Consider the following 23,965-nt stretch of genomic DNA (forward strand, 5'->3'; position numbering starts at 1 on the left):
ATGGGATTGTTGTGAAAGTGCATTGAATCCACTTTAATTGCACTACCCAAATTTGCTGGCATGTGATTGAATCCCATCTGAAGATAGTGACAGTTGGGTAAGCACCTCTAGACATGGAATTGTAGGGTTGGAAGGGACCCCTGGGGTCATCTAGTCCAACCCCCCTGAAATGCAGGAATCACAGCTAAAGCATCCGTGACAGGTAACCATGAAAACGCTGTTTATAAACCTTCAAGAAAAGAGTCCACCACCTTCCGGAGGAGGCCATTCCATTGTCCATGAGCTCTTACTGTCAGAAAGTTCTTCCTGATGTTGAGTCGCAATCTTCTTTCTTGTAACTTGAAGCCATTGGTTCGAGTCCTACCTTCCACAGCAAGAGAAAACAAGCTTGCTTCATCTTCCATGTGACAGCCCTTGAGATATTTGAAGATGGCTCTCATATCTCCTCTCAGTCTCCTCTTTTCCAAGATAAACACGCCCAGCTCCCTCAACCTTTCCTCATAAGGATTGGCTTCCAGACCCTTGATCATCTTGCTCGCCCTGCTCTGCACACGTTCCAGCTTGTCAATATCTTTCTTAAATTGTGGCACCCAGAACTGGACACAGTACTCCAGGTATGGTCTGACCAAGGCAGACTAGAGCAGTACTATTATTTTCTTGTAGCTTGAAGTCATTGGTTCGAGTCCTACCTTCCAGAGCTCGTCCCCTCTTCCATGTGACAGCTACTTGTAGATACTTGAAGATGGCTATCATATCTCCTCCCAGTCTCCTCTTTTCCAGGCTAAACCTACTCAGTTCCTTTAACTGTTCCTCATAAGGCTTGGTTTCCAGACCTTTGATCGTCTTTGTCGCCCTCCTCGACATTCCAGCTTGTCAACATCCTTCTTAAATTGTGGTGCTCAGATGTGAATAGAGTACTCCAGGTGTGGTCTGACCGAGGCAGAACCAGCTCCTGCCCACGTAGCAATTCGAAAGCACATCAAAGTGCAAGTAGATAAATAGATACCGCTCCAGCGGGAAGGGAAACGGAATTTCCGTGCGCTGCTCTGGTTTGCCAGAAGCGGCTTAGTCCTGCTGGCCACATGACCCGGAAGCTGTATGCCGGCTCCCTCGGCCAATAAAGCGAGATGAGCGCCGCAACCCCAGAGTCGTCCACAATTGGACCTAATGGTTAGGGGTCCCTTTATCTTTACTATTACATCCCTTGATCGGGACACTCTACTTCTGTCGATGCTGCCTAAAAAAAGTGGAGTTCCTGTTGTTTGTCTCTTTATGATAAGAATCATACAGGTTCTTGGTAGGTTCCAGATTGGTTTGTCCTCAAAGCCTTCTTTGACATAGTGTCAGAAGTCAAGTTTTAAACCCACAAATTCCTAACAAAACAAAATGACACAGTTCCCTAAACTAGAAATCTTTTTAGCTTTTAATAATTCTGTAGCAAGACCTGCATGGAAAGTAACATTTGCTTGCTTTTGCCAGGCCACAAGACTCCACAAGGAGAAAGGAATGGTGCAAGTCTATTATAAGAAGTTTGTGAAGTTTGTGGATCTTTTACCTTGCTGAAGAGGTAAGGTAATATGAACAAATATGAACTTCTCCTGGCAGTCTGATGCCCTTTTCATCCTCAAAAAGAATGTGGTTTTATGAGGGCCTACTTCTGTCAAAGAACTCTGAAATCTCAATTGTTGCATCATGCACCACATTCTTCTTGAGGATGAAAAGCCTTTCATAAGAAGGCTGAACAAAGAAAGTTTGCTTCTAGACAATAATAATAATAATAATTTATTATTTGTACCCCGCCCATCTGGCTGGGTTTCCCCAGCCACTCTGGGCGGCTTCCATAAAAACCAAAAATACACTAAAATATCACAGATTAAAAACTTCCCTGAACAGGGCTGCCTTAAGATGTCTTCTGAATGTCAGGTAGTTATTTATCGCTTTGACATCTGATGGGAGGGCGTTCCACAGAGCAGGCGCCACGACCAAGAAGGCCCTCTGCCTGGTTCCCTGTAGCTTTGCTTCTCGCAATGAAGGAACCGCCAGAAGGCCCTCGGCGCTAGACCTCAGCGTCTGGGCAGAACGATGGGGGGGGGAAGACGCTCCTTCAGGTATACTGGGCCGAGGCCGTTTAGGGCTTTAAAGGTCAGCACCAACACTTTGAATTGTGCTCGGAAACGTACTGGGAGCCAATGTAGGTCTTTCAAGACCGGTGTTATGTGGTCTCAGCGGCCGCCCCCAGTCACCAGTCTAGCTGCCGCATTCTGGATTAGTTGTAGTTTCCGAGTCACCTTCAAAGGTAGCCCCACGTAGAGTGCATTGCAGTAGTCCAAGCGGGAGATAACTAGAGCGTGCACCACTCTGGCGAGACAGTCTGCAGGCAGGTAGGGTCTCAGCCTGCGTACCAGGTGGAGTTGGTAGACAGCTGCCCTGGATACAGAATGGACCTACACCTCCATGGACAGCTGTGAGTCCAGAATGACTCCCAGGCTGCGCTCCTGGTCCTTCAGGGGCACAGTTACCCTATTCAGGACCAGGGAGTCCTCCACACCCACCTGCTCCCTGTCCCACCAAAACAGTACTTCTGTCTTGTCAGGATTCAACCCCAATCTGTTAGCCGCCATCCATCCTCCAACCGCCTCCAGACACTCACACAGGACCTTCACCGCCTTCACTGGTTCTGACAAAATGCTTTCTGAACAAATACAGCTAATCGAGGATTTGAGTTGGTTAAAATCCAGGAAGAGGGAAAGAAAGACAACTTGGCAGTGACTTGTGGGAGGTAAGAACTACTCTGCAAAACACGAGGTGAAGAAGCAGCCATTTTGGAAACACTAAAGCAAACATCCATGCTATGCAGACGTCTTTACCAGAATCCCCAAATAGGCTTCATCTGAACAGTAAGGGCTATTTGACAGTAGAACAGTCTCCGTCGGGAGGTTGTGGACCCTTCCTTCGAGGTTTTCATGGCCATCTGTCCTGAATGCTTTAGCCGAGATTCCTACAGTGCAGGGGGTTGGACTAGATGACCCTTGGGTCCCTTCCAGCTCTAAGATTCTATTATTCTGTGAATACAGATACTGGCAATACAACATTTCTATAGAGAGGTCAGCAATTACCATATTTCTCGCTCTATAAGACGCACCCGACCATAAGACACACCTAGTTTTTAGCGGAGGTAATGAATGTTAGAAAGATGCTGGAGTGAATTTACATGGTCTTAGCAGAAAGGTTGTAAAGAATTAAGTTAAATTGGAGTGTTAATGGGTTAAAGTGAAAAATTCAATGGTTAAATTGTGTTAAGATAAATTTATGGAACAAAATCTGAGAAAGAGGGAAAGGACTTGCTGAAACAATTATGAATTAGAATACAAAAAGGGAGGTGTGAGGAAGTCAAGGAAATAAGTAAATGAAGGATAAAGATACGAAAATACTGGATGTTAGTGTTTTTTAAATGTTATTGTTATTGTTTAGTTGTATTGTTTTTCTTTTTTCTTTTTAGTATTGTATCTTCTTTATAGTTTTGAAGTATTGTAACTTTTTTTTCTTTTTCTCTTACTATTATTGTCTGTTTTTCCTTTTATTTGTAATTGTTAAACCTTAATAAATATCTTTAAAAAAAAAAGTTTTTAGAGGAGGAAAGCAAGAAACAAGAAAGCAATGCAACGCCTTTTGAGCGAAGAGGGAGGAGCGCTCCGGCTGCGCTCAAGAGGCTTTGCATGGCTATCCCTGAAGCCAGAAGAGCAAGAGAGATCGCTGTGCACCAATCCCTCTTGCTCTTCTGGCTTCTGGGATAGCCGCGCAGCCTGCACTCACTCCATAAGACACACACACATTTCCCCTTACTTTTTAGGAGGGGGAAAGTGCATCTTACAGAGTGAAAAATACGGTATCACTTTCAGGCACAGTTACTTCAGCTTACTTGGTAACTGGTCCTGCTGAGTGAGTGCAGTGAAGCTCATCTTGGCAAGGCTGTAGCATTTGGGGGGGGGGATAGCACAAGACAGCAAATGAGTTTCCTGCTGCAAGGAGATGCCTGCCTCTTCTTTGCCCCCCTCCCAGCCCTCTCCAATTGCTTCAGGCAGCTGGGCTTCCTCCTGCAGCAGGAGACTGTTGGAGCCTGAAAAAACAGGATCCACGCGAAGTACTTTTCATGTTGTTTGCATGTGATGTGTTGAACTGACCTCCTGTTTCAAGATGAATCATTTCTAGGGCTTAGGAAGTACCGGTAATTATACTGCTGTAATGAAGACACGGGTGGCTCTGTGGCCTAAACCACAGAGCCTAGGGCTTGCCGATTGGAAGGTCGGCAGTTCGAATCCCCGTGACGGGGTGAGCTCCCTTTGTTCAGTCCCAGCTCCTGCCCACCTAGCAGTTTGAAAGCACATCAAAGTGCAAGTAGATAAATAGGTACCATTCCGGCAGGAAGGTAAACGGCGTTTCCATGCGCTGTTCTGGTTTCGCCAGAAGCAGCTTAGTCATGCTGGCCACATGACCTGGAAAAACTGTCTGCGGACAAACGCCGGCTCCCCCGGCCATAAAGCGAGGTGAGCGCTGCAACCCCAGAATCGTTCACGATTGGACTTAACTGTCAGACGTTGTTTACCTTTTAATGAAGAGTAAGATATCATCATCAGTACATTGATGATCACTGCTCTCCGACCTTTTCATCAGATTGCACAAATGCAAGTGAAAATCGCACCAAGGTGCTTTAAAGACTGCATGCAAACTAACAAAGTGAAACTTAATCAGACAAAAGAGATAAAGCTGATCCCAGTTTAGGCATCCTAAACAGGGACACACCATGCTGCAACATGGTCGCAGGTTCCATGGGTTTCCTCTAATTGCAAACTCAAGTGGCTGAATTCCACAAGATGGGGCTGCTCAAAACAAGACAATGGTTTCGTTAGGTATGCAGGGGTATAATTTTGTGAATTAATACAGACATTTAAAAACAAGGTGGTCTGACAAGCACCTGTGTTCTTCCAAGACACAAATAACATTGATGATAATTGCTAACTATTTTTCAACCCCATCAATGGTGAATGGAAAAGTCCATTTACAAGAGTGGTTTGAATCCAAACCATGCCTGCAAACTGACAAAGCAGGGTGAGTTCATTTGAAAGTACCTCGCTTTCAAAGGCATTCACTTTCAGCCCCTTTGAAGCTGCAATCACACATCATAATGACGGCCACCTGTCAAAGTGGCCCACAGAGCACAGGGGAGGTTGGGATCTTTCCACCAGCAGAAAAACGGTTCTCATTCCTATTTGGGGGCTTACCAGAAAGTAGGCATGGACTGCGGATGGAGAGGGGAAAGAATTGAAATATTTGCTCTTTCGCCATACCAGCGGTCTCAACTCCCACCTTTCATTCTCTTTAAAAAGAAGATAAAACTACATAGTTAGGCACAGATACATTTGCAGTTCAATCCTATACATGCCTGCCCATAAGTAACTCCATGAGGCTTACCCCAAGATAAGTGGGTAGAGCACTGCAGATTGTGGATTGTGGTTCCCCCCCACCTGCAAGGACTGCACAGCTTTGACTGTCCATAGGATGCTTCATTAGTGATGTATGGAAGTGAGAGCTGGACCACAAAGAAGGCTGATCGCCGAAGAATTGATGCTTTTGAATTCTGGTGCTGGAGGAGACTCTTGAGAGTCCCATGGACTGCAAGAAGATCAAACCTCTCCATTCTGAAGGAAATCAGCCCTGAGTGCTCACTGGAAGGACAGATTGTGAAGCTGAGGCTCCAGTACTTTGGCCACCTCATGAGAAGAGAAGACTCCCTGGAGAAGACCCTGATGTTGGGAAAGATGGAGGGCACAAGGAGAAGGGGATGACAGAGGACGAGATGGTTGGATAGTGTTTTCGAGGTTACCAGCATGAGTCTGACCAAGCTGCGGGGGGCAGGAGTGCCTGGCGTTCTCTGGTCCATGGGGTCACGAAGAGTCGGACACGACTAAACGACTAAACAACAACAACAACAAAGGATGCTTCATTGTGCACCTTTAGGGGGCAGGTGAAAACATTCCTCTTCATCCTGGCCTTTGTCTGATTAACATCCTATACCCTTTAAAATATGTGTTTGTGGGATAGAGGGTTATTGTTTTGTTTTGTTTATGTTCTCGTTTTTATTCTGTATCTTATATTTTGTGTTTTTATATTGTATTTTTATGCTGTAAACTGCCCTGAGATCTACGGATGAAGGGCGGTATACAAATCTAATACATAAATAATTCTAAACAGAGATATTGTTGAGTAAAAATTCCACATGCCAGAATTTCTCTCAGTAGGTATTTATTTATGTAATTGTTGTTGTTGTTGTGGCTGTTGTTGTCGTTGTTGTTATTCAATTTATGGGGTGCATGGGGTGTTAGGGGAGAGGCAGTATCTCTGGTGGGGAACATTTCGTGATCCACCACTGGTTTCCCCATCGCCCTGCACGCAGCTCTCATCTGTGGCTTCAAGAAGCTGTCATCATGCGACAGCGGCCACACCCCAGAAATGGCTTTGAATGGCAGGCTAACCTGTTGTCAAATGCATTGCTTTCTTTCCTTTGAACCACAACAAGGCTAAAGAGAGGGGTTCTGTCGTCTGGACAGCCAAAGACCTCTATATACACAAGCTTACGCCCCAGCAAAGTCACTTCGATGTCATCATCAACATCCTCATCAACAACATGCGAGGCAGCAGCCATGAGCTGGGAGCTCAACCTGATTGGCATAAGGTACGAGTATTTTTGGCCTGCCTTTGTTGGTGGGAGAGATCATCAGATCTCACTGGTCAGCGACTGCCTGCCTTAAGCCTGGCAGCCCCTGGTCAAGTGCTGGCCTGCCACTGTCTGCCTACTTCAAAGGGTGCTTAGTGCTCAGAGTATCGGTCGGGAAGCAAACTGAACTTTTGCACCAGGCAAAAAGGAAAAGAAACAAACACTATTTTGCTTAGCAAGCAGGCACGTCAGGCGCATGTGTCCTGGCTTCCTCACCGAACTATTGCAGGTCAATGACTCATGGAAGATCGTTGACCACGAGCTGAAAACGCCTCTGACTCCGCTGCTGGACATTGCTGGCACCAGCTGCAGCCTTTCCTCTGGTGCTCTGGCGGAGCACGCAGGCCCAGGCCCAGTTGCTGTTGTGGGACCTCTGTTGGGGGCTGCTGCTGCTGCTGCTGCCGTGCTTCTGGGGTGTGTCCGTAGCTGCAGCAGGCCCCAATAGAGGTGCTGTAGTGGAGACCCAAGCCCCAGCCCAGTTGCTCCTGGAGCACATGCGCGCCCTGTGTTGCAACATCATGACGTAGTGATGTGACATCATGGCATGGAATGTCATTACATCATGGCATGGGGCACACACATGGGACATGGGTGGCACTGTGGGCTAAACCACTGAGCCTAGGACTTGCCGATCAGAAGGTCAGCGGTTCGAATCCCCGTGACGGGGTGAGCTCCCGTTGCTCGGTCCCTGCTCCTGCCAACCTAGCAGTTCGAAAGCACGTCAGAGTGCAAGTAGATAAATAGGTACCGCTCCAGCAGGAAGGTAAATGGCGTTTCCGTGCGCTGCTCTGGTTTGCCAGAAGTGGCTTAGTCATGCTGGCCACATGACCCGGAAGCTGTACGCCGGCTCCATCGGCCAATAAAGCGAGATGAGTGCCACAACCCCAGAGTCGGCCACGACTGGACCTAATGGTCAGGGGTCCCTTTACCTTTACCTTTAAACCCATAATAGTTGTTTATCGGAACGTTGTAAATACAATGTTCAGGATACAGATAGGTAGCCGTGTTGGTCTGCCATAGTCAAAACAAAAAAATTCCTTCCAGTAGCACCTTAAAGACCAACTAAGTCAGTTCTTGGTATGAGCTTTCCTGTGCATGCACACTTCTTCAGATACACTGAAACAGAAGTTTCCAGACCCTTCTATATAGTGAGAAGGTGGGGAGGGGTATTACTCAGAAGGGTGGTGGGATTGGGTGATTGGCAGATAGCTGTGATGAGCCTGTTGACGACTCTTAACGACTGCAATAGGTCTTACAGGAAAAAGCAAGGGGTGAGAAGGTGAAAAATGGCTTTGTCATGTATAATGAGATAAGAATCCAAGGTCTTTGTTCAGACCAGGTCTCTCCATGGTTTTAAGTTTGGTGATAAGTTGCAATTCAGCAGCTTCTCTTTCCAGTCTATTTCTGAAATTCCTTTGTAGTAAAACAGCTACTTTGAGATCTTGTATAGAATGTCCTGGGAGATTGAAGTGTTCTCCTACTGGTTTCTCTGTCTTGTGGTTCCTGATGTCCGATTTATGTCCGTTTATTCTTTGGCGTAAGGTCTGGCCTGTTTGTCCAATATAGAGAGCTGAAGGACACTGTTGGCATTTGATGGCATACACAATGTTAGATGATGAGCAATTAAATAGTCCCGAGATGGTATGTGTGATGTTGTTGGGGCCAGTAATGGTGTTGTCCGGGTGTATGTGGCAGCAAAGTTGGCATCTGGGTTTATTGCAGGCTCTGGTGCCAGTGTCCGTGTTAGGTCTGGTTGTAGTATTATTGTGGGTTAGGAGTTGTTTAAGATTGGGTGGCATCTCAGGACTATTTAATTGCTCATCGTCTAACATTGTGTATGCCATCAAATGCCAACAGTGTCCTTCGTCCCTTGTTCATCCCCCCCCAAAAATATAGACCGGCCCCCCACAAGGTCTGAGGGACAGTGGACTGGACACCTGCTGAAAAAGTTTGAGGACCCCTGCCTTATACCATGGGCAGGGTACAAATAATAATAATTATTATTGTTATTTATTATTATTATTATTATTACTACTGCTGCTACTACCAGGCCTTGTCTGTCCAGAGCAAGGGTGGATAAACATCTGTGATTAAGAAAACCTGCACCTGATTTGTCAACCATATTAAGTGTGCTTGTAAAAATGTGTTTTTTTAAAGAAAGAAAACTAAATTGAAGATAATCAAATGCAATACGTCGTAGGCTCTTTAAAACCAAATCCACAACTCTCTGACAAGTACATTAATCTTAACCAGAATTTTGTTGGAACAAGCCAACTGCAAACTGATTTACGTTGCGGGTTTCTTTCAACAAATGCTTATTAAAATTAATTACAGTTCAGGCTTTGGACATAATATCAAACTTCAGTTAATCAATAATAGAAGTGAAAGTTCTCTGTCTTGATGGCCACCCTTGAGAAGAAGAGGGGCACATGCAAGGGGAAGAAGAACGTCATTTCTTTCACACTGAGTCATTGTGATGTCTGGATGCAGCCACCCAGTTAAGGTGGCTCCCCCAGCCAAGTACTATTAATATCATGTATAACAGGTAAAGGGACCCCTGACCATTAGGTCCAGTCGTGGCCGACTCTGGGGTTGCGGCGCTCATCTCACTTTACTGGCCGAGGGAGCCGGCGTACAGCTTCCGGGTCATGTGGCCAGCAGGACTAAGCCGCTTCTGGCGAACTAGAGCAGCGCACGGAAACGCCGTTTACCTTCCCGCCAAAGTGGTACCTATTTATCTACTTGCACTTTGACATGCTTTTGAACTGCTAGGTTGGCAGGAGCAGGGACTGAGCAACGGCAGCTCACCCCGTTGTGGGGATTTGAACCGCCGACCTTCCGATCGGCAAGCCCAGGAGGCTCTGTGGTTTAACCCACAGTGCCACCTGCGTCCTAATATCATGTATAGGTCAGCAATATATAGGTACTGCCAAGCAAACAGTTTGGACATCATATTTCCATGCTGCTCTTCTACCCACTAACAGGGACGTGGGTGGCGCTGTGGGTTAAACCACAGAGCCTAGGGCTTGCCGATCAGAAGGTCGGCGGTTCGAATCCCTGCGACGGGGTGAGCTCCCGTTGCTCGGTCCCTGCTCCTGCCAACCTAGCAGTTCGAAAGCACGTCAAAGTGCAGGTAGATAAATAGGTACTGCTGCGGTGGGAAGGTAAACGGCATTTCCGTGCGCTGCTCTGGTTTCCGTCATGGTGTTCAGCTGCGCCAGAAATGGTTGAGTCCTGCTTGCCACATGACCCGGAAAGCTGTCTGTGGACAAACACCGGCTCCCTCGGCCTGAAAGCAAGATGAGCACTGCACCCCGTAGTCACCTTTGACTGGACTTAACCGTCCAGGGGTTCTTTACCTTTACCTCTTTTACCTATCCACTAATTACCTACGCTTGCTTCTGGAAAATTAAGCACAAATATTTCGATTAGTAAGTTGTTTGTGGTTTATTTGCACAATTTCTTACTGCACAGAGAACCATAATGGCTTAATTTCACAAATGTTCTGTGGCTTTTAAAGTCAGGCCAGATCCATAGTGCAAAAAGCACATGGGCTTGTATGATTGTGTTCATAGACCATATGCTTTATTTATAATAGTAGTCCATTAGTAGCTTGTTCAGGAAATATATGGATGATAAACTGGAACATTTATTTGTTTTTCTTGGTGATGTAATTCAGTGATTTAAGCTAAGGAAGTTTAAATGACTCTGCGTCAGTCAAGGGCAGGGGTCCTCAAACTTTTTAAACAGGGGGCCATTTCACTGACCCTCAGACACAGTCAGGGCCAGACTATAAGTTTGAAAAAATATGAACAAATTCCTATGCACACTTCGCATAACATATTTTTTGCTCCATAAGACGCACTTTTTTCCTCCTAAAAAGTAAGGGGAAATGTCTGTGCGTCTTATGGAGCGAATGCGTGGTCCCTAGAGCCGAATTGCCCAGGGGAGAAAAGCAGATCATGCTTCTTCTTTTTTTAGAAAGTGGGAAGGGGGTGTTGAAAGGAAGCAGCTGATCGGCAAGCGATTGGGAGGGAGATGAGGGACGCTAGCAATAAAGGAGGCTGCCTGGGAGGGGGGAGGTAAAAGCCCATGGATCCTCAGGATTTTTGCATTGGGTCACCCCAAATTCACCACCAGATCACATAGCATGTCCATGGCTATAGCCTGCACCAAAAAACCCACACATCCACTGTTTCATGGGGCCGCAAAGGCACAAAAATGTGGTTACAAAGAACGGAACCACATGGATTCTCAGGATTTTTGCATTGGACTACCCCAAACTCACCACCAGATCACATGTCTGTGGCCACAGCATGAACCACAAAAATCATACATCCGCTGTTTCATTCAGAATATTTTTTTTTCTTGTTTTCCTCCTCTAAAAACTAGGTGCATCTTATAGTCAGGTGCGTCTTATGGAGCGAGAAATACGGTAATTTATTTGTAGTGCACAAAAAACAGGAAAAACAATAAGTATTTAAAAAGAAGAACAATTTTAATAAACTTACAAGTATTTCAGTTGGAAGTATGGGCCTGCTTTTGGCTAAAGAGATGGTCAGTATCGCTAATGCTCATTCCTACAACCCAACCTACACATGGATCTCCGTCACCCCCATGGCCCAGTCTACATGCAGGCCTTCCATGCCCCCATCCCCACAACCCAGTCTATACACGTCTCCCTAACCCCCTTCCCCACAACCCAGCCTATGAATGTGCTTCCCTAACCCAGATCCCCATGACCCAAGCTGCACTTGTGTCTCCTTAAGCCCCATCCTCACAACCCAACTTGCTGCTCATTTTCCACCTCTCCATTTTGATTCTCTGGCCCCATATCTGGAACAACCTTATTATCCCAAAATACAGATGTGCTTTTACACGTGCAAGACTGGATGTTTAGCCATCTGTGGTACTCGAGGGTCGATTCCGAAAGATCCCGCCTGAGAAACGTCTTTGCCCCTATGGAGACGGTAGCACCGAAACAGCGGCACGCGTCCTCCTGTCTTGCGCTCTCTACAAAGACCTGAGGAACGAGATAATCACCCCACTCGTACTAACCATCCCAGGGCGCTCAGCCACTGCCACAATGGCCTTTCTTCTATCAGATCAAAATGAGCAGATAACAGCAAAGGTCGCTGGGTTCATAGCAGGGGCAATCAGAATAAGGGCCACTAACTGACGGCTGATTCAGGACTTTAAATTGTGCTCTTATACCAAATTCCCTTTTCTCCGTATACTGTAATGTTTTACTGTTGCTATGGCCATTGGCTAATGCGAATAAAGTTTTATCTATCCTATCCAACTTGCTGCGTGTCTCCCTAACCCCTTTCCACCACCACCCAGCTAGCACGCCTGCCCTTCAACCCCAAAATCCTCATGCGCCAGCCTGCCCACATCTCCCTACCCCCGATCCCCACAGCACGGCCTGCCCATGAGTCGCCCATCACCACGACTCACTGCGGCCTCTAGCAAAAGTAGTCTCCTCTCGTGCACTTTCTCGGGACAACCGCAGCCCCCGACCTGCACTAACCTGAAGGGGAGTGGGAGCCGAAGAGCGCATGCCAGAGAGGAGGCGATTGGGAGAGCAAAGCTGTGTGCACTTCGCCAACTAGGTTGACGCTACCGCTCAAAACTATCCATTCTTAAGGAAATCAGCCCTGAGTGCTCACTGGAAGGACAGATCCTGAAGCTGAGGCTCCAAGACTTTGGTCACCTCATGAGAAGAGAAGACTCCCTGGAAAAGACCTTGATGTTGGGAAAGATGGAGGGCCCAAGGAGAAGGGGACGACAGAGGACGAGATGGTGGGACAGTGTTCTCGAAGCTACCGGTGTGAGTTGGACCAAACTGCGGGAGGCAGTGGAGGCAGGAGTGCCTGGCGTGCTCTGGTCCAGGGGGTCACGAAGAGGCGGACACCACTAAACGACAAAACAACCCGCCTCTCTACCACCACCACCACTGCGTAGCCCCTTCTGCAGCTGTGCCCACCAAGCCCGTTCACCAGCAGGGCTGCCCACTCAGTCAGTCCCCTCCCCCCCCCCCCCATGCAGTGAGGTGTCCACAGCTTCCAATTGGCTGCAGGAGCTTCCAGAAGCAGCGGAAGCACCATTGCCCACCCAGTCCCCCACCCCGTGTGGCGAGTCATCTGAGGCTTCTTTTCAAGGAAACACCGCGCTCGCTGGCTCCCAATACGCACAGGGCCTGACTGAGCAGGCGGCAGGGTCTGCGGGCCAGATTTCTGAGCCTAGTGGGCTGGATCCGGCCCACAGCCCATAGTTTGAAGACCCCTGGTATAAGGCCTGATATAGAGCTTCAGTAGAGAATTCAACCAAGCAGCATCTTCTGCTCACTGGACTTCCAGCTCCAGCTTTCTGCTCAAAGCCCCAGCTCTAACAACCAACCTCAAGGCACTTGGCTGCAGAATAAATCTTCCAAGTCTAGATTTGGGTGTGGCAACTCAGAGCCCTGGGTTGGTCCCTGTAATACAGTCACTGCTGTCATGGATGTTATGCCGCCAAGACCGAATAATACCAGTCTTGAAAGACCTACACTGGCTCCCAGTACGTTTCCAAGCACAAAGGGTTGGTGCTGATCTTGAAAGCCCTAAACGGCCTCGGTCCAGTATACCTGAAGGAGCGTCTCCACCCCCATCGTTCAGCCCGGACACTGAGGTCCAGCTCTGAGGGCCTTCTGGCGGTTCCCTCCCTGCGAGAAGCCAAGTTACATGGAACCAGGCAGAGGGCCTTCTTGGTGGTGGCGCCCACCCTGTGGAACGCCCTCCTGTCAGATGTCAAAGAGAAAAACAACTACCAGACTTTTAGAAGACATCTGAAGGCAGCCCTGTTTAGGGAAGCTTCTAATGTTTAATAGGTTATTGTATTTTAATATTCTGTTGGAAGCCACCCTGAGTGGCTGGGGAAACCCAGCCAGATGGACGAGGGATAAATAATATATTATTATTATTATTATTATTATTATGCACAATGTGTGGTACGAATGTTACTAGCACCCACTAGTCAGTTTTTTTGGGATGCTATGCAAGCAGTACTATACACATCAGCAAAGTCAGTTTCCTCCCAGTGAAATTCACCATGTGAGAACTGAATATTCTGTTCCTGCCTTTCCATGGGAGTTTTAATTAACATTGACACTCTGCCCTCCCTTTGTCAGAGTTCAGGACTAAGTCTGTGTTTCTGGGTAAGAAACGAAGCCTCTGAGGTCCCTGCACAACTAGCAGCTATACTGCAGGATGCATTAGGGTACCCTGGCACATGCTCACTCTGTCCCTGGGGAAAACGTCACTGCTCATTTACTGGGGAGGAGGGGATCAAGAGGCATAGTGCAGATCAGGGGTAGCCAAGGTGGTATACGCCAGACATAGTTGGACTACAACTCCCATCAGCCCTGACCATTGGCCATACTGACTGGGATGACTGGAGCCATCACCCAACAGCATTTGGCAGGGAGAATGCAAGCAAACTTTAACCCTTCCCAGGGTGGCACTGTGGTTTAAACCACAGAGCCTAGGGCTTGCCGATCAGAAGGTCGGCGGTTCGAATCCCTGCGACGGGGTGAGCTCCCGTTGCTCGGTCCCTGCTCCTGCCGACCTAGCAGTATGTCAAAGTGCAAGTAGATAAATAGGTCCCGCTCCGGCGGGAAGGTAAACAGCGTTTCCGTGTGTTGCTATGGTTCACCAGAAGCGGCTTAGTCATGCTGGCCACATGACCTGGAAGCTGTACGCCGGCTCCCTCAGCCAATAAAGCAAGATGAGCGCCGCAACCCCAGAGTCGTCCGCGACTGGACCTAATGGTCAGGGGTCCCTTTACCTTTTGGGAACCTCAACATACATTTTGGTAATCTAGCAGGATAGCCCTGAAAAGCTTATCCTAAGAGCCAATTTGTAACCTTTCGCCTTTTAACAATAAATTAACAAATGCTGTCTTAACTGCAAACTACTTCACTAGGGTTTCTGTACCAAAAAGCTACGGACACTTTTGACACAATAGTATGCAGATATGGGAAATGTCTACCCAAATATAAAGTGATTTACCATGTCCCTCCTCAAGTACCCTGCCAAGCTTTGTGGAACCTAGACTACTGGACATTCTTTAAAACCTTACAACTGCTGTAGTCTTCTGTGCTAGATAAATGAAACCTTGCTTAAGACACAGCAAGATTACAGTTCACCTCTTAAAAGCGTATGCATAAAAAAACAACCCCACTGCATTTGTGATACTCAAAATCCAAATTAGGATCGCCATAATTAGTGCAATGAAACACTGCGGAGAGGAAAGGAACACTTACTGTTCAAACACGGGTTATTACTGCACCGGTCTATCTTCTTCTCACAGTTGGAACCGTGGTAATTAATTGGGCAGTGGCAAGTGTAGCCGCCAATCCGTTTCTCCACACAGGTCCCGCCATTGAAACAAGGCCCATCGGCGCAGGTCATAGCACTGACTTCGCAGTTCTTGCCGTAGAAACCTTGAGGGCAGGTACATTTGTAGTCATTCTCCAAGTCCTGCAGGATAAGGACAGACAGCCGAGTGATTAGGCCTTTTTGCCCAGGATGAAAGAGGCTTAAGCACAACCCACTGAGGTTGTCTCCTGTGTAAGACCATCGGAAAGGGGAGATTGATCCGGTCCCAGCTAGATTTAAATGCTTGCTTTACGGTTACCTTTCCTCTTGACTCTTTTCCTTGTGCATTTTTTGCCTCTTAGTTTATAAGTCTGAGAACAGGGCCCAACTCAGGTTTTCAGGAGACAGACAATACAGCGGTACCTCGGTTTACAAACTTAATCCGTTCTGGAAGTCCGTTCTTAAACCAAAACTGTTCTTAAACCGAGGTGCGCTTTCCCTAAAGAGGCCTCCCACCACCAGTGCCCTTCCACCATTCGGATTCTGTTCTTAGACCGAGGTAAAGTTCTCAAACCGGGACACTTCTTCTGGTTTTGCAGAGTTCGTAAACCGGATTGTTCATAAACAGAACTGTTCTTAAAGCAAGGCACCGCTGTACTAATCTTCAAAATTGGATAAAAATACAATTAAAAAAAATTGTGTGTGTTTCATTGGAGTTTGCACAGGAGATATTCCCAGTGGCTCATGTCCCACTGTGTTCAGACCCCTAATCCACTGCAGTTGTTCATCTCACATATAATCAATACAAAAGACATACCTGTCATGTGTTTTAAATAGGGTTTACATTTTGATCACATTCTCACATTTAAGCTCCAAGCAGAACCAGCTGATCATTATTTGGGCTTGGTCCCATCAGTTCAGCTCCTGAAAAGCATACTTAACATTGTAAATGCTCTAGCTCAAGGGTTGCTAACCCAGGGGTGCCTTCCAGATGTTGTTGGGCCCTAGTTCCCACCATCCTTGAGGCAAAATCCTGGGGGTGTGCAACCTGGCCTCCCTGGCAGTTGCCAGCTTCCATAAGGATCCCCTCCCTGGCACAGGTGGCAGAGCATCCAAGGTGCACAGTGAGCAGGCGTGGACAGAGGGAGGCAGGCAAGGGGCCCAGTGCTCCTCTCTGCAGGTGTGTGTTGGGGGTTATCCACCAAGGGCCATGTCAGCCAGCTGGGCTCCCCCTTGCGTGGGCAGACAGGCAGTGCAGCATGGCACAGCTTGGCTCCAGTGGGGGGTGCTCTAGTGGCATCAGTGGCTTGCCCGCCCCAGGCACCAGCAACCCACACTATGCCACTGTCCTTGATCATTGGCCATGATGGCTGCAGCTGATGGGAGTTGGAGTCTCATAATATCTGGACTACATCAGTAGTGGTGTATGGAAGTGAGAGCTGGACCATCAAGAAGGCTGATCGCCGAAGAATGGATGCTTTTGAATTCCGGTGCTGGAGGAGACTCTTGAGAGTCCCATGGACTGCAAGAAGATCAAACCTCTCCATTCTGAAGGAAATCAGCCCTGAGTGCTCACTGGAAGGACAGATCCTGAAGCTGAGGCTCATGAGAAGAGAAGACTCCCTGGAAATGACCCAGATGTTGGGAAAGATGGAGGGCACAAGGAGAAGGAGACGACAGAGGACGAGATGGTGGGACAGTGTTCTCGAAGCTACCAGCATGAGTTTGACCAAACTGCGGGAGGCAGTGGAAGACAGGAGTGCCTGACGTGCTCTGGTCCAGGGGGTCATGAAGAGTCGGACACGACTAACCAACTAAACAACAACAATATCTGGACAGCTCCATGTTGGCTAGCCCTGTTTCAGCTAAAGCACTTTCAAGGATAGAAGGAATGAAAGACACCTTGGACTTATAGCTAATCTTTCACTTCATTTTACTTGCAGAGGAGCCTTGCTTTGGTTAGACTTGATTTGGTCAAAGCATTTCAGGTTTTGCAAGGCTTAATGATGAATGCTCTTGGCTTAGAAAACCTAAAGGTCATAGGTCTTTAGACCGAAACAAAAGTTCAATACAGGTTACCTTCATATGTAGCAGTTTATAGATCTGACATCATATTGCAAGTTACCCTAGGTCAGTGGTGGCGAACCTATGGCACGCTTGCCAGAGGGGGCACTCAGAGCCCTCTCTGTGGGCACACATGCTGGCACCCCAGCACAGAACTGGCAGAAGGCGAAGGTGGCACGCCGATTCCTCAGCTCAACTTGGGCAGCCAGAGCACCATGTGCGTAGTGGGTCGGCGTAGGAAAGTGCGCAGCAGGGGCGGGGTGCTATACCCGTCAGGGTGCCGACTCTCTCCAAAATGGGGGTCTCAGCTATTCTTTGGCCTGAGTTCATTGCACCCAATTGCGTGGAGGCTTCCGGAGCATATTGTGGCATATTGTATTTTGTGCAAGCAGGTTGCGAAATAGCACTGGCAATGATTATGGTGGGCCCTCAGTTTCGGATGCTGCGCAAGCAGGACAGTAAAGAGCCGGAATCTCCAAATTGGCCGGTTTGCTGCAGCGCCTTTAGGGCTCCTTTTGCTCAGTTGCTCCGCACAGGATGCCCAGACCAAGAAGGCAGCCTTGTGGCCAGGGAGGTGCAACGGGAAGGGCCAGGTGAGGCATGGGTCTCATTCGGATATGTGATGCAGACGCTCTTGTTGTTTTTAGAGGCTGGGCACGGATCCTGGGACTTGTGTCCGAGTAGAAGTGCCTCAGATGGGGCATCGAGGGGTGCAAAACAGAGTCACAACCTCCAGGGTGCACGTTTTCCCTTGGGGAGCCTCCGCTGTGGGTGGGGAGGGTTGTTAATGCACGAGTTGTTTTTTCTAAACAAAAACCTCAGTATTCAGGTTAAATTGCTGTGTTGATACTTTGCAATAAATAAGTGGTTTTTGGGTTGCAGTTTGGGCACTCATTCTCTAAACGGTTCGCCACCACTGCCCTAGGTGCACAGATTGTGACCATCAGGCATATTGACACAAGACTGGGTCACAGTGCTACTACAATACAGCTAGTGCCACTCATCCAATGACATGCCTCTTAAAAATGTCATAAAAAGCCCTTAAGTTTAAAAGGATCAGTCTAAAGTAGAGCCTAGAAAAGCATCTCTGCACAAGGGCATTTATAGTGAGAGATTCAGGCTCAGCTCTGCATCTCATGGACCAGTTTGATTCCTTTCGGCAGCTCAGAGATGAGCATGGGCTGGAGAAGAGCAGTCTTCTAAGCCTGTACAGAGCCCTGAATACTTACCACTGACACACCATACAGTTAGAGAGAGGTGGGCAGGACTTCTCAGCCTTTTCAATTGTCTTTTCCATTTGTGTTTTGCTCTTGTGGGCCCTGTCTTATGCCAAGGCAACAGGCAATCCCAAACACCAGCATTAGCACTGACTGGCAATAGTTTTCTAGGACCTTAACTTTTTCAAATGGAATTACTTCCAGGGGTAGGAGGTTAAAAACCATTTATTAATTTCTGAGAAAGGGGGCATTAAACCTTCTCAGATGACTGCTCTACCTCTGAAGCCTCCTCACTCTCACCACTCCCTGACATGCTGGGGGAAGATGCTCCTTGAAAATATATTCAGCAGCAATGGGAGAAGCATTTTGCACATGACCAGGGGCACTCTAATCACCACCACATTAAACGGCAGAGTAGTGGTATTTAACACCCCAAGGGCAAGTCTTGGAGACCATTATCTCAAGGCACATCGCACTGTGCAAACCAAAGGCATTATAAATATAACCTGTTTCTGATTACATGTAACCACCCTAGTCCACTCCAGTCTAGAAGATCCTCACTTTAAAATGTGTGTAAACACAGGAAGAGTGTCAAACAGAGCTACAAGACAGCCATGAGGATAATACAGAATCAGTTTCCTCCCATAAAATTAACTGGGCTCATGGAAGGTCTTGAGATCCGTTTTAAACATCACCTTGCCAACAAAGGTCCGTATAGTTCAAGCTATGGTTTTCCCAGTAGTGATGTATGGAAGTGAGAGCTGGACCATCAAGAAAGCTGATCACCAAAGAATTGATGCTTTTGAATTCTGGTGCTGGAGGAGACTCTTGAGGGTCCCATGGATTGCAAGAAGATCCATTCTGAAGGAAATCAGCCCTGAGTGCTTACTGAAAGGATTGATATTTTACTGTATTTTTGGTTTTTATGGAAGCCACCCAGAGTGGCTGGGGAGGCCCAGCCAGACGGGCGGGGTATAAATAATAAATTATTATTATTAATAATAATAATAATAATAATAATATCCTGAAGCCGAGGCTCCAAGACTTTGGCCACCTCATGAGAAGAGAAGACTCCCTGGAAAAGACCCTGATGTTGGGAAAGATGGAGGGCACAAGGAGAAGGGGACGACAGAGGACGAGATGGTGGGACAGTGTTCTCGAAGCTACCAGCCTGAGTTTGACCAAACTGCGGGAGGCAGTGGAAGACAGGAGTGCCTGGCATGCTCTGGTCCAGGGGGTCACGAAGAGTCGGACATGACTAAACGACTAAACAACAACAAAAATGGTAGAATGGTCTCCAGATAGCCTGACTGAGCTGCTGTCTATTATCTAAGACAAATTATTTTCACCAGTACTGAGACTGAACAAATGGAGAAAGATGAAGCTTCTCTGCTCAGAGAGCTGCATTGCAAAATGGAATTTTAAATCAGGTGGTACTTTGAACAATTGTGCTACTCAATGTAACACATTAGCACATGTTCACATGGAGACAGGCATGAAATGGGAGAAACACAATTAGGTGAGCGGTAAGTAGAGAGATCATCCAAAAATCTTGCATTACTAACACTGAGAAGCTAGCATATGTTAAAGTACCTTCCAATACATTTTTTAAATATTATATTGACACATACGCCACACTAATTATGCATAGCCTAAAAGTCAACAACTGGTAGGCTTTTGAGCCAAACCTGACATCTCTCACTTGCTACATCTTTCTCCCTCCAAGCTACTGGAAAAGCTCAAGAGGATAGGGGGTAGACAGCAAGAGACCGAGAAAGAGGAGGGAGCCCCTATTTCTCACTGATGCATTTCCATTTCATATTTGCATTTGTCTCCCTGAGCTGTCATCTTTGGAAAGCCAATAGGAATGGAGTTGAAAGTACAGTGGTGCCTCGCAAGATGAAATTAATTCGTTCTGCGAGTTTTTTCGTCTTGCGAAGCACGGATTTTGGAAAAGCTTCAAAAATCACCAAAGTCTTCAAAAACCTCAAAAAAGGCTACCACACCGCGTGCGATGAGTTGCTCCTCGAAGTCAAGTCGCAACTGCACCCCCTGAATGCACGGTTTTAAGAAAAAGGAAACAAACTTGCAAGACAAAGGAAACAAACTTGCAAGACGTTTTTGTCTTGCGAAGCAAGCCCATAGGGAAATCCGTCTTGCGAAGCAACTCAAAAAAACGAAAAACTCTTAGGTCTTGCGAGTTTTTCGTCTTACAAGGCATTCGTCTTGCGAAGTACCACTGTACCATAAAGAGAAGCAAACCTTGTGCACCTGCTCCCTCAGTGCTTTCAGCAAATCCGTCCCCACTAACTGGCCACCTGGGAAGGGAACATGGCCAACTGACTTCTTCTCTAGGTAGTCTACTGTCAATAAAATATATTGCTCAGCATGGATAGAAAAGGACTGAAGTTACAAGCAAAATTATTAGCCCTAATATGAGTGAAGTAAGTCTTTCATAAACAGGATCATCAGGTTGCTGGAATAAAGTTTTGGATTTTAAAAAGTAGAATTGGCTACATGCAGCAATACTGGGGACCATTGTTGACATCCTAAAGCACAGGGTACATCTGTAAAGCTCTTCACCTTCTGGTACATACTGCCAGGAACAAGAGATGCATCTCTGGGGAGGACTAAGCTGATTCCTTTGAGTATTGGAGACAACCATGAAGGTATTAAACAAGCAAAGTAAACATTCAACCATCCAGAGTCAGCACTTTGGGTCTACAGTCATTGCAACCAACCACATGATTGATAGGAGGTCAAGGCCACCTGGTTCCAGAAGGGTTTTTTTTTGGGGGGGGGATGAAGTGCACTGGACAATCAGAAGAGAGCAACTGAATTTGGGAGTTTTAAGGGTACAAATGTAATTTATATGCGTACTTAATTGGGGCACGTCTCATGGAATTTAGTTGGACTTTCTTCTAAGTAAACATGCATAGGTTCATAAATGTCCTGCCTCACAGAAGGTAGGTGGGCAGCAGGCCCTATTATGTTTATGCCACTTGTAACATGCACACTTAATACTTATGTTTGTTTCTTGAATGCTGAAGTTCTGTGCCCAGTCCCTCCAGAATCAGAACTGTAGAGTTGGATGGTACTGGTCATCTAGTCTAACCCCCCTGAAATGCAGGAATCACAGCTAAAGGGTCCGTGACAGGTGACCATCCAAACTCTGTTTATAAACCTTCAAGAAAAGAGTCCACCACCTTCCGAAGGAGGCCATTCCATTGTCCATCAGCTCTTACTGTCAGAAAGTTCTTCCTGATGTTGAGTCGCAATCTTCTTTCTTGTAACTTTTAGCCATTGGCTCAGGTCCTACCCTTCAGAGCAGGAGAAAACAAGCTTGCTTCATCTTCCATGTGACAGCCCTCGAGATATTTGAAGATGGCTCTCATATCTCCTCTCAGTCTCCTCTTTTCCAAGATAAACACACCCAACTCCCTCAACCTTTCCTCATAAGGATTGGCTTCCAGACCCTTGATCATCTTGCTCGCCCTGCTCTGCACACGTTCCAGCTTGTCAATATCTTTCTTAAATTGTGGCACCCAGAACTGAACACAGTATTCCAGATGTGGTCTAACCAAAGCAGAATAGAGCAGTACTATTACTTCCCTTGATTGGGACACTATATTTCTGTTGATGCAACCTAGAATAGCATTCACATTTTTTGCTGCTGCATCACACTCTTGATTCATGTTAAGCTTGTGGTCTGCTAAGACCCGTAGTCCAGCCTTTCTCAACCTGTGGGTCCCCAGATGTTGTTGAACTACAACTCCCATCACCCCTAGCTAGCAAGGCCAGAGCTCAGGGATGATGGGAGTTGTAGTCCAACAACATCTGGGGACCCACAGGTTGAGAACCACTACCCTAGATCCTTTTCACATGTATTACTGGCAAGCCAGGTGTCTCCCATCTTATATTTGTGCAGCTGGGTATTCCTGCCTAGCTTTATAACCTTCTGTTAGTCCCTCTTGAAATTCATTTTGTTAGTCTGGACCCAGTTTTCCAATTTGTTAAGGTCATATTGAATCCCGATTCTGTCTTCTGCTGCATTGGTTACCCTTCCCAGTATGGTGGCATCTGCAAATTTGATGAGCATCCCCTCGATTCCTTTGTCCAAGTCATTTATAAAGACATTGAACAATAACGGGCCTGGAAGATAACACAGCACCCCATTTTTCTCTTTTTTCCAGGATGTCAAGGAACCATTAGTGAGCACTCTTTAGGTTCGGTCAACCCGCTACAAAACCACCTAGCTGCTAGCTCACATTTGGCCTGTCCAGCTCACATTATATCAGCTTCTCTGCAAGACTATCATAGGGGACTTTGTCAAAAGCCTTACATATACTGGCATCATTCTGGCCATGCCTTCAGTCTTTGCCTCTTACCTTATTCTACTGCTTGTGTTCAAAACCTGTTCCAGCAGTACTTAGCCAAACCTTTTTCAGCAGCGCTTATCCATTCATCAATTGTCTTTTGCCATTCCTTCATGACTGTAAGGACATTTTCTTGAAGCTGATAAAACTAAGTCTCCAGTTTCCTCTTCTGCATTCATGTTCTTCTGCATGCTTCAAATGACAATATTTTTATCTGTACTCATAAAGGTAAAGGGACCCCTGACCATTAGGTCCAATCATGACCGACTCTGGGGTTGCGGCGCTCATCTCGCTTTACTGGCCGAGGGAGCCGGCGTACAGCTTCCAGGTCACGTGGCCAGCATGACTAAGCCACATCTGGCGAACCAGAGCAGCGCACGGAAACGGCATTTACCTTCCCGCTGGAGCGGTACCTATTTATCTACTTGCACTTTGACGTGCTTTCGAACTGCTAGGTTGGCAGGAGCATGGACCGAGCAACAGGAGCTCACCCCGTCGTGGGGATTCGAACTGCCGACCTTCTGATTGGCAAGTCCTAGGCTCTGTGGTTTAACCCACAGAGCCACCCGCGTCCCTATCCGTCCTCATAGTCGCTTAAGCAGAGTATATTTAATTCCTCTTGACCTTCAACTCCTCAGATTTCTAAAACTTGCTGCTTGTATCTTCACAATCTAAACCCCAGCCCTTCCTCTGTGGACATCACTCTTACTTTGATCATGGTTATTTTTCATCTGGACTCTGTGATCTCTGTCCTATTTCTCATTCCAGCCTTTATTCTTCTGGTTGGTTTGCTCATTCTACCTGTCCTTTCAACCATCTCTTTCCTTTCTTCACCCCATCTCTATCTACATCAGCTTCTTTATCCTATTTGCACTCACCAAAAAGTTGCTTTTATGTCTTTAATGTTCTTGTACTCTATGAATTCCGTCTTCCCTTCATCCTGCTGCTTTCAATCTTTTTTTTTAATCTGTTCTTCTCTGTAGAATATCCATTTTCTATTCTGGTGCTCTACTCATGGAATTTGTGACACTTCTTTAGCACCTTCAGACTTACCTTTTATGTAACACTTGGACTTTTTCTTCGTCATCTCTCCCACTCCGGCCCCCATTTTTATTTCCCCTCGCTCTACCTCCAGATTCTCCTCTTGTGCACCAGTTGGGTTGAGTTCAATGATAGAAA

The 23,965-nt window shown here is 46.8% G+C and overlaps 1 protein-coding gene across 2 annotated transcripts in view; it reads right to left on the bottom strand.

Annotated features, from left to right (window-relative positions):
• Positions 1-23,965, bottom strand: part of DLL3 (delta like canonical Notch ligand 3) — a 170,208-nt gene that overhangs the window by 88,796 nt on the left and 57,447 nt on the right. For both annotated transcript variants that reach the window (XM_079985492.1, XM_079985493.1), the window contains one exon: positions 15,075-15,291. In XM_079985492.1, coding sequence (XP_079841618.1) covers positions 15,075-15,291 — 217 coding nt within the window. The remainder of the gene's footprint in view (positions 1-15,074; positions 15,292-23,965) is intronic.

The sequence above is a fragment of the Podarcis cretensis genome (assembly GCF_951804945.1).
Source record: "Podarcis cretensis genome assembly, chromosome: 8".
In the NCBI taxonomy this organism is placed as follows: Eukaryota; Metazoa; Chordata; class Lepidosauria; order Squamata; family Lacertidae; genus Podarcis; species Podarcis cretensis.